At 45.9% G+C, this 11,698-nt stretch overlaps 1 protein-coding gene across 1 annotated transcript; it reads right to left on the bottom strand.

Moving 5' to 3' along the window:
- Positions 1-686: 686 nt before the first annotated feature.
- LOC115006418 (oocyte zinc finger protein XlCOF19-like) lies at positions 687-2,691 on the bottom strand. The gene has a single exon (XM_029428658.1). The coding sequence runs from the start codon at positions 2,675-2,677 to the stop codon at positions 1,724-1,726; it is 954 nt and encodes a 317-aa protein (XP_029284518.1). The 5' UTR covers positions 2,678-2,691; the 3' UTR covers positions 687-1,723.
- Between the last annotated feature and the right edge of the window lie 9,007 nt (positions 2,692-11,698).

Below are 11,698 nucleotides of genomic sequence, written 5' to 3'. Positions count from 1 at the left end.
TCGCTTTGGACAAAAGCGCCAGATAAATTAACTGTAATGTAATATATCAAATACAACAGCACAATGATCTGACAGACAAGCATCAATTATTTCCATATTGCAGATCAGAAAACCAGACGATAACACTAGGTCAACTGAGGGCCTAGGTTGTGAGTAGGTGCGGTGGAAAGCAGTGCAAGGTTTAAACGCTCAACCAGATGCATTAATTCACTAACAAGAGGCTTAGCAGGACAGCGGACATGAATACTAAAATCTCCAAGATTCAGAAGTCGATCAAAGTTGGGCATAGTGTTTAAGAGGAAGTCTGCAAATTGAGTGACAAAGTCTTATGTATTTTTGGTGGACAAAGACAGTTTGCATCAAAGTTCATCCCCACCCCTCGTCCCATTCTCTAATAAAAAGTATTAAATCAATGTACGCTCTGAGATGACCATTTCAGATAATTTCTCTGTACATAAATCTGCTGAATAACTGAAATACAAGAGAACTGAAATAGAAATTAGGCGAGAGATATAAAGGAGATCTTTAAGGGAAGTAAATACATTTATTGTAATTACTTGGCATGAAATACAACACATACCATTATCTCCATGTTCATACAAATGCATTTACAAAATAAATTTAAACTGAAAAAAACAAATAAGAAAATATTAATGAACGTTAATATTTGATCGGATTACATTTTGTTTTATCACAATATGTTTGCACCATTTAGAAATAAATTACTTGATAGCATCTCTTCAAGACAATGTTTACACACATTCATTATTTACAAACCGTAAAATGTGATGCACCATTCTACCTTGGTAACAAACATGTGTGATATGAATACGTTCTCTTTAAGCTTCTATATCTTCTGGCCTTTCCAGCAATATGTTCTGTCACAGTCGGTCTTCAAACAATGTGCAGCAGTATAACACATTATATTAACAGTGTTGCTACAATCATCCATGCTCAGTGTCATCGTTGTTGAATTAAAAAGTTTCATACAATGCAGTAACATTCATCTGGTTAACAGTTTGTTCATCATTGTCAGTTACATTAACTTTCCCCTTAAAAAAGGTCCAGTGTGTAGGATTTAGTGGCATCTAGCGGTGAGGTTGCAGGTGCAACTAACTGAATACTCCTCCGCTCACCTCCTTTTCCAAGTGTTGAGAGAACCTACAGTGGCTTCTGGTAACATAAAAACAAGAAAGACCCTTTCTGGAGCCAGAGTTTGGTTTCGTCTGTTCTGGGATACTAAAGAGGCAACATGGTGGTCTCAGTGGAAGAGGACACGCTCCTCATGTAGATATGAAGGGCCCATTCTAATTTAATGAAAACACAACGATTCTTAGTTTCAGGTGATTATAGACGAAAGAAAACAGTTATGAATACTATATTCCATTTCTGCCAATAGATCCCCCTGAATCCTAAAGCTGAGTTCTCCTGCTCGCGGAGCCGTGCAGGGACTGCCTGCATGTACCAGTATGCATTACACACGAGCTTCTGAAGCCCAGCATCCCACCAGCCATGTCCTCTATCACAGCTGCATTTACACCTGTACATTCAGGTCATCAAGCACTATCCCATTGCAATCCAATAACCCAAAACAGATGGACAATATTCCTCTAACGAAGAAATAACCTCAGTGACCTCATTGCTGAGGTAGTGTGTAGAAATAGTGTATGATCCAACACTTATTACAGAGTGTAACCCTGAAGTCAGGAGTGTCAAACTCCTTTTAGTTCCTCCTGTTACTCTTTAATCTCTGGACCCTCTGTGCTGCAGTGATGCAGCTTTTCCCCCCCATATGTGTTCTCATGTGGGCTTTCAAGTTATCATTACACTGGAATTTCTTTTTGCATGTTTTACAAGAATATGTCTTCTCATCTGTGTGGATTCTCATGTGGACTTTCAAGTTAGCATTAAATCTGAAAGCTCTCCCACATGTTTTGCATGCAAACGGCTTCTCACCCGTGTGGGTTTTTATATGATAGTCCAATGCTGATTTCTGAGTATATCCTTTCCCACATGTTTTGCATGCAAACGGCTTCTCACCTGTGTGGGTTTTTATATGATAGTTCAATGCTGATTTCTGAGGAAATCTTTTCCCACATGTTTTACAAGAATATGGCTTCTCACCTGTGTGGATTCTCATGTGGACTTTCAAGTTACAATTCAAACTGAAAGCTTTCCCACATGTTTTGCATGCAAACGGCTTCTCACCTGTGTGGGTTTTTATATGATAGTTCAATGCTGAATTATGAGGAAATCTTTTCCCACATGTTTTACAAGAATATGGCTTCTCACCTGTGTGGGTTCTTATATGAGAGTTCAATGCTGATTTCTGTGTACATATTTTCCCACATGTTTTACAAGAATATGGCTTCTCACCTGTGTGGGTTCTCAGATGTATCTCTAGTAATGATTTATACTTAAAGTCTTTTCCACATGTGTCACATTTTAAAGGCTGTTTACCTGTGTGAGTATCACAGTGCATCTCTGACAGGTGAGGGTTGTCTACATTGTTACTGTGACTTGTGCTTTCGTGATGTAGACTCTGTTGATTTGGCTCTGCAGTTCTAGTTGAGCCTGAGTCTCCATGCTTGCCTCCTTTCTGATCTTGGCTCTCAGCTACATGAGAGTTGTGAGAGAGGAGCTGGTGGTCACTTTCCTCATCAGTAGGAGTCAACATAAAGGTATCAGTCTCCTGCTTCAGTACAAGCTGCTCTCCCTCCTGACTGGTGCAGAGTTCCTCCTGCTCCTCTTTAATCTGTGGAGGCTCTGGGTCCTCTTGGTCCAGACTGGAGTTCCTCTCCTGAATACAGAGCTGCTGGTCAGAGAGGACCTCCTCCTCCTTACAGACATGTTGCTGTGGGAGCTCTGGAGGGACAGAGAACAAAAGGAATAGGATACTACTGCAGACATGCGAGCAAATTAGTACCAGTAACGTAATCTATTAAAACACATGGGGTTAAATATACATACAATTCCTCCGTTTTGTGTTATTACGTTTTACTCACCTATCCTGTGTAACTTTATTTCCGGTTTCCAAACGACATCCAGCAGTCTGCGCTGACGATGGATCTCTGCCTCGTACTCGACGACAGCTTCTTGGAAAACTCTGAATATTTCTTCAGCAGCAGCATTTAGTCGCTCGTTGACAAACTCTCTAAAACACTCAACTGAAGACATTGTTGCTGAACTAGAAGTCAAATATTCATCCACGCAACGACTACAACCTCGTCTCCCTGCTAGTTTCATACATCCAGAGAGCTGAGCTAACGCTAATAGTGCCTGTACTGTTTACTTCCGCTGCATGGCTTCTTCTTCTTCTTCTTCTTCGTTGGTTTTACGGCGGGTTGTAACCAGTGTTAAGATGAATGACCGCCACCTACTGTGTTGGAGGGTGGACTAGAATCATCTATCCCAGTGGTGGGCACACTTTTTGGCTCAGAGGCCACAATTAGCTGGGCTAGTAGTAAATAGATGGAGAGTGTTTGTGTGAACTAATATACCTTACAAGTAAAAGCCATTTTGGGAACAGTGCTGTTGACAGTGCATCAAAGTTTGGTGTCAGTTTGGTTGGGGCAATTCTCAGGACAGATCTGAGGTGTTCATCAGTTAACTGGGATCTGTGGCGTGATTTGTTCATCACGCTGAACGTCTGCTCACACACGTAGGTAGAACCAAGCAACACCAGCATCCTCTGTGCCATCCTCCTAATGTTTGGAAACCTGGCTTCTGTTAGTGAAGCATAAAACTCATCCAGTTTAAGGGAGTTGAACTTCTCCTTTAAAACAGAGTCACATTGAAGATCGATCAGTTCCAATTGCAACTCTTGAAGCGCTGTTTCAGAGTCTTGAACAGGGGACATGACACCAGCTGAAGTGAATTGTCCATTTTTTCAAAATCAGAGAACCGACGGCAGAATTCTCCGTGCAGGTCGTCCAGTGATTTGCTGTATTTCTTCACATGTCGAGGAGCCTCTTTCAACGTCGCTAGTGTGGGGAAATGAGCGAATGATTTGTTTGACATTTGTCTTGAGAATAAAGTCAACTTGGCTTTGAAGTCTTTTACATGTATTTACATTTCGTGCACAAATTGATCTTTCCCTTGTAGCTTCATGTTCAGCTCATTCATGTGTGTCAATATGTCCACAGCTAAAGCAAAATCACAAAGCCAATCTGTGTCGCTCAGCTCAAGGAAATATTCAGCTTGCCCGATTAACTTAAAAAATAAGCTAATAATATAAGTCCTCTTTGAGCTCCCACACTCGTTGACATACTTTCCCCAAACTTAACCAGCGGACATGACAGTGGTAAAGCAAGTCCTGGTGATCAGCATCAGTTTCTTCAAGGAACTTAATAAATTGACGATCCCCTTGCTCGTATAAAGTTAACAAGTTTTACGACTGGCTTCACAACATGATCAAGGCTCAATACAGATTTACACAGGGCTTCCTGGTGGATTATGCAGTGCAGGAAAATGACATCCAGCTCAGGGTTTTCCTCTTTCACCTTATCTTGGATTCTTTTCAGCAGCCTGACGTGTTTTCTTGTTAAGTTCAGCGATCTATCTGTGGTGACATTGGCAAGTTTACACCACGGTAGCTTCAGCCTCTCGATGACACCAGACACCTTGTCATACAAGTCCTCTCCTCGCGTTGTCCCCTTTAGAGATTGCATGGTCAAAAATTCCTCCGTTATCTCAAAATTGTCATTAATCCCTCTGATAGAAATTAGGAGCTGAGCAGTGTCTTTTACGTCGTTACTTTCGTCCAGTGCTAACGAGTATAACTTAAATTACTCTGCGTGATAAACTCAATTTTTCAAATTTGTTTTTTGCTCACTGGACACAGGAGACCGGCTGTTTCTACCATGCATTCTATCAAAAACTCCCCTTCGGAGAAAGACTTGCTGGCCTTTGCTAATTTGAATGCTAGCAAATAACTTGCCTTGGTGCTTGACTCTTGAATTGCAGTTTGAAGAAGAAAAATAATTTTGCTGAGTCTGTAAATTGGCTACCAACCTCTGAGCAGTAGCCGCCCGCTCTTGCGTTGACTGTTTCCTAGCGTAGTTAGCATGCTTGGTGGAAAAGTGACTGCTGATATTGTATTCTTTAAAAACCGCAACGGTTTCTTGGCAAATAAGACATACAGCCTGTGATCGCATTTTGGTGAAAAAATATTTAGCTGTCCACTCTTCATTAAACACTCGGCACTCACTGTCGACTTTTCTTTTCTTTTGTCCACTCATTGTTAAAGATATTACACTCAATGCAAAGGTGAATTAGAGAGGATAGATTCAACAGTATTTTTAGCAGTGAAAAATGACATGCTTCACTGATTCCTCTACTTGACAGGGCTCACATAATCCTGAGGGAGGTTTCCTTATGAAGTGCAGTGTTTCATTGAGTCTGGTATGTTCTACTCTCAGCCTTGTTAAGCTGTTCTCCTCTTTAGTGCTCCTTCTAGCTGTCCTCACTGTGAACACTTCTCATTGTAATGCGTAAAGTTGTCGTCCTGTGTTTCCTGTATCCCAACTGTGAGGCAGTGTCAGAGGTTTTGGTCCTGATGGACCGCAGCCTCCTGCCGGATGGGAGTGACTGAAAAAGTCTTTGTCCAGGGTGGGAGGGGTCAGCTGCAACCTTACCTGCACGCTTCCGGGTCCTGGAGACGTATAGGTTCTGGAGGGATGGCAGATTGCAGCTGATCACCTTCCCCGCTGAGTGAATGACACGCTGCAGATTGACCTTGTTCTGGTCAGTGGCAGCAGCGTACCAGATGGTGATGGAGGAGGTGAGAATGGACTCGATGATGGCAGAGTAGAAGTGCACCATCATTGTCTTTGGCAGGTTGAATTTCCTCAGCTGCCGCAGGAAGTACATCCTCTGCTGTGCCTTCTTGATGAGGGAGCTGGTGTTCAGCTCCCACTTCAGGTCCTGGGCGATGATGGTACCCAGGAAGCGTAAGGACTCCACTGTGTAAACAGGGGAGTCACGCAGGGTGATTGGGGCAGGTGTGGCTGGGCTCTTCCTGAAGTCCACTATCATCTCCACTGTCTTTAGAGCATTGAGCTCCAAGTTGGTCAATCTCCCACCTGTAGGCCGACTCATCCCCGCCATAGATGAGTCCGATGAGGGTGGTGTCGTCCGCGAATTTCAAGAGCTTGACGGACCGGTGACTGGAGGTGCAGCGGTTAGTGTACAGGGAGAAGAGCAGAGGAGAAAGAACGAAGCCTTGGGGGGATCTGGTGCTGATGGTCCGGAAGTCAGAGACATGTTTCCCCAGCTTCACGTGCTGTCTCCTGTCAGACAGGAAGTATGTGATCCACCTGCATGTGGAGTCAGGCAGGCTCAGCTGGGAGAGCTTGTCATGTAGCAGAGCTGGGAATATGATGTTAAAGGCAGAGCTGAAGTCCACAAACAGGATCCAAGCGTAGGTTCCTGCGGAATCCAGGTGCTGGAGAATGAAGTGGAGTGTGTGGAAATAACGAATTGATCACCAAGCTTAGTATCCTTTGCTTAATCTTAGATGTACACTGCACTTTTATACTTTGATTTATGTACTATACACATTACTATGTAAGTTGTTGTACATTTATATCTTGATCCATGTAACATACACATTACTATGTATGTATATTGTTGTACTTTTATACCTTGATTAAAGTACCATATGCATTACTATGTATGATGTTATATTCGTATACCTTTGATCAGAACTGTATGCATGTCCATGATTGAAAAGAGTACTCACACAGAGTTTCAAAGTGTGGCACACAGGGTGCAGGGACCTAGCTTTGTTTAGACTATAACCAGATAAGGTATGCGTGAGAAAAGATGCCCATTCCGCTATAATAGCAGGTGTTGTGTTGAACGGCAGTAACCCAGGGCATGAGAAGACCTTGAGAGTTCCTCGGACTAAGAAGATGTTATGGTAAAACTTTAGCACCCTGTGTCAGGCTCAGACACTGACCAGAGATCTACTGTTCAGCATGTATACATAATGTAGTGCAAGTTCAAATATGTACACTTAATGTAGTGTAAGTTCAAATATGTATACTTAATGTAGTGTAAGTTCAAATATGTATACTTAATGTAGTGTAAGTTCCCAATAAATGTAAACGGGTACCAAATGAAGACACCAAAGATGAAACTGTGCCAAGAGGCGTGGACACGCCTACCGCACCACCAACAACGACCAATAAGAAGAAGAAAACATTCCTCTTATGCTAGAGATATAGGCTAAATGTTAGAGCTCATTCGGGGCCTTTTTGTAAAACTGAGACACAGTTAACTACTTTGGTGGTTTGTGGAGCAGCGAAGTTGATTGGCCCTCATGAGTATAATTTGATGCTTTGTTGCACTTTTGATGTAAATAAATAACTTGATATTATAACACAAAGATTCCTGGTCCATCTATTTACAGATTAGAACACGTTAACAATTTCCATGTTGACAGTATCGTCTATGGACCTGTTGGCTCTGTAGGCAAACTGCAGGGGGTCCAGGAGTGGGTCTGTGATGGATTTGAGGTGGGACAGGACAAGGGGCTCAAAGGACTTCATTACCACAGAGGTCAGGGCGACGGATCTGTAGTCATTTAGTCCTGTGATCCTCTTTTTTTTGGGGACGGGGATGATGGTGGAGGCCTTCAAGCATGCTGGCACGTGGCATGTCTCCAGTGAGGTGTTAAACATGTCTGTGAACACTGGAGACAGCTGATCAGCACAATGCTTCAAAGTGGAGGGAGAGTCAGGTCCGGCTGCTTTGCGGGGGTTCTGCCTCTTGAATAGGGTGTTGACATCCCTCTCAAGAATAGAGAGGGGTGTCACTGTGGAAGTAGGGGGGGAGGGGGGCACTGAGGTGGGCAGTAGTGGAGAGGCTAAGGCAAGGGTGTCAAACATACGGCCCGCAGGATGATTTTGCAAAGTGTAATTACAGCGAAGACATTAAAACTTCAAATTTTAAATACAAGTAACTGCTATTTCAAATGTGTCCACTGGGGGTCACACACACAACACTGCCAAGGAAGCAAACTGTTCATGCTGGAGCTGCCGGTAAATAGAATAAAAACTTCTGGAGCTGGCAGGTTCTGTCATTACACTCGCCGCCTCATTACCCAAAATGTCTTGTCAAAAAAGGAGAAAAGTGGACACGGAGTGTAGAGTTTTCTAAGGAAAATGGACCCGCTACGTGTTCAAAATCTGTAAAAAGAGATGGACCAGGAATCTTTGTGTTATAATATCAAGTTATTTATTAAAATCAAAAGTGCAGAAGAACATCAAATTATACTCATGAGGGACGATCGGCTTCTCTGTACCACAGATCACCAGGGAAAAGCAGTTAGCTGTCCCGCAGTTTCACAAAAAGGCCCCGAAGAGCATTTCACATACAGTATATACACACACTAGCAAAATATGAGTATCCCTTCTTGTTGTAGGTGCGGTAGACGTGATCATGCCTCTTGGCATGGTTTCATCTTTGGTGTCCTGATTTGGTACCTGTTGACAGGGTATGTTGGGAATCAAACCCGGGTCTCCCACGTGGTAGGCAGACTCTTTACCACTGTGCTACCCAGGGGTGATAGGCTCAGATGCAGAGACAGACACAGACTTGGAGTGGGTCAGAAAAAGAGTCTTTACTTTTAGAGCAAACAGGTGGCAGGACAAAACTCAAAATATCTCCAGACAACTAACAGGTAAAGTCTGGGCAAAAACAGGATCAACAGAGGATATCCGAAAAGCAGGCAGCAAAAGGATCTCAAGAGCTAAAGAGTAAAAAGGCAGTTAACTAAGGAACTCAAGACAAGGGCACAAAAACGGACACTTCAAGAGCCGGATCAAAACTCACAAACTTGGCCTCCGGCAACAAATCAAGACTCAGCAATGAACAGAAGAAAACAGGCAGCTTATAAAGGCTAGCAAACAAGGAACAGATGCAACCAATGAAACAAAGACAAGCACATGACACACAGAAATGAACGGTGGCGACCCCACATGGTCAAAAGAGGAACTGCAGTCCAAAAACCCTGACAGGACCCCCCTCCCTATGAACGTCTCCTGACGTTCCAACACGGGCGATCAGGGTGGCTCTGGTGGAAGGCCTCGATGAGGCCCGGATCGAGAACATGCCGAGACGGTTGGCATGGCGCTGGTCTATGAACGTCTCCTGACGTTCCAACACGGGCGATCAGGGTGGCTCTGGTGGAAGGCCTCGATGAGGCCCGGATCGAGAACATGCCGAGACGGTTGGCATGGCGCTGGTCTATGAACGTCTCCTGACGTTCCAACACGGGCGATCAGGGTGGCTCTGGTGGAAGGCCTCGATGAGGCCCGGATCGAGAACATGCCGAGACGGTTGGATGGTAGACCGGGCCTTGCGCCAGACCCGCCTGCACCCGCCTGCACCCACCTGCACTTCCCTGAGAGGGGGGAAGGCCTGTAACAAAGTCCAAGGAGATGTGAGACCAGGGCCTCTAGGGGATGGGTAGAGGGTGAAGGAAACCATGAGGCGGGGTACGGGCGCTCTTACTCTGGGCACAGACAGAGAAAGCAGCAACAAAGGACCTCACATCCGCATTCATGCCAGGCCACCGGAACCACCTCTTAACAAACTCCAGAGTCCTGCGTGCTCCCGGGTGGCTGGTAAGGCGTGAAGAGTGCCCCCACTGCAGAACTCGGGATCGCACCACAGTTGGGACAAATACCCGGTTGGAGGGTCCATTCCCGGAGTCTGGCTCCCTCTTCTGGGCCTGGTGAACCAGTGAGTCGACTCCCCATCCTGGAAGGCCCGCTCTGCCACTGGAGACCACTTAAAGGGGCCAGATTTCTTCTTGGTGAGATCGGTCATGGGGGCGGCAACAGCACTGAAGTTCCTGATAAACTTCCTATAAAAATTGGCAAAGCCAATGAACCGTTGTACCTCCTTGACCGAAGAGGGTTGGGGCCAATCCCGGATAACTTGAGTCTTCTTGGGGTCCGTGATGAGACTCCCTTTGGACAGGATGAAGCCCAAAAAGGACACCTCGGAGACATGGAATTCACACTTCTCAGGTTTGACAAAGAGGTGGCTTTCCAACAGGCGCTGGAGGACGACTCTGACATGATGGACATGTTCATGGAGGGACTTGGAGAAAATCAAAATGTCATCCAAATAAACAAAGACAAAACGGTTCAAGTCTCTCTCAATACCTCGTTGATGAGTGCCTGGAACACTGCCGGGGCGTTGGTTAAGCCAAACGGCATCACTAAGTACTCGTAGTGGCCCGTTGGTGTGTTGAACGCTGTCTTCCACTCGTCACCCTCCCTGACCCGGACCAAGTGGTAGGCGTTACGGAGGTCCAATTTGGTGAAGACGGTTGCCCCTTGGAGGAGTTCAAAAGCAGTGGTCATTAAAAGGCAAGGGGTAACGGTTCCTCACCGTGATCTTGTTTAACCCTCTGTAATCTATGCATGACCTGAGGCCGCCGTCTTTCTTCCCAACAAAAAAGAATCCGGCACCAGCAGGGGAGGACGAGGGGCGAATGATCCCAGCAGTCAGGGAGTCCTTGATATAATCCTCCATAGCTTGGGTCTCAGCGGGTGACAGGGAGAAGATCCTACCTCGTGTAGGGAAAGAGCCTGGAAGGAGATCAATGGCACAGTCAAAGGGCCTATGAGGGGGCAGGGAAGTGGCCCTCCTCTTGCTAAATACCTCAGCTAGGTCGTGGTACTCTGAGGGGACTCGGGACAACTCGAGAGAGCTAGGAAGCTTAGGGGCTGAGGCACAGCTCTAGTGAGGAGACAGGAGGACTTGCAATTGGGACCCCACTCAACCACAGTTCTTGAAGACCAATTGATGTGAGGGCTGTGGTGAGATAACCAGGGGAACCCTAGCACAACAGGGAACTCGGGAGAATGAATAAGATTAAACTGAATCTTTTCGTGATGATTGCCAAAAATAGACAAGACAACAGGAGAGGAAATATGAGTACACAGTTCCTTGTCCCAAGGGCCTACCATCTAAGGCGGTCACTGAGAGTGGATGGTCCAGCCTGGAGATGGGCAGGTGAAGGGCCCTGGCAAGGGTGAGATCCAAGAAATTCCCTGCAGCGCCAGAGTCAATGAGGGCCTGAAGAGGATGATGTTGGTTCTCCCAGGAGATGGTGACCGGGAGCTGCAGGCACGAAGTCGAGGCTGAGGGAGTAAGAGTCGCACCAGTCACAGTTCTCCCTCTCCTGGACGGGGCTGGGCTTTTTCCCGCAAGCTCGGGACATGAGGAACGAAAGTGGTTAGGACCTCCACAATAGAGGCTGCGTCTCTCCCTCATCCTCCGGTTCCGTTCTGCCTGGGACAGGCGAGTACCGCCAAGCTGTATCGGCTCCTCAGGACAAGGTGGGTTACTCTGAGGTTCCCGAGGCCACTGAAGCGGAACGGAGGTTGAAGCTGTGACTCCGGAACTGGGGCGACTGTCCATTTGTCGTTCACGACGCCTCTCCCACAGACGGTTATCGAGACGGATAGTCTGGTCAATTAGGGACTCCAGGTCTGACACCGGATCTTTAGCTGCCAGCACATCCTTGATTCCGCCACAGAGGCCATGCCGGAACGCTTTCATCAAGGCCCCCTCATTCAATCCACTCACAGGGTTCGGAAGAGCGCAGCATACTCTGCCACACTAGAGCTGGAACAGTCTGTTACCAGCGTCTTTACCTCCTACTGGATGGTCGAAA

Source organism: Cottoperca gobio, chromosome 1 (genome assembly GCF_900634415.1).
Source record: "Cottoperca gobio chromosome 1, fCotGob3.1, whole genome shotgun sequence".
Taxonomy (NCBI): domain Eukaryota; kingdom Metazoa; phylum Chordata; class Actinopteri; order Perciformes; family Bovichtidae; genus Cottoperca; species Cottoperca gobio.
The sequence above is the reverse complement of the archived record's forward strand: the minus strand, read 5'-3'. Positions and strand labels throughout refer to the sequence as shown.

What these genes read in the sequence shown, in the direction of transcription:
- LOC115006418 (XM_029428658.1), bottom strand. Translation starts at nt 2,677, where the DNA reads ATGTTGACTCCTACTGATGAGGAAAGTGACCACCAGCTCCTCTCTCAC.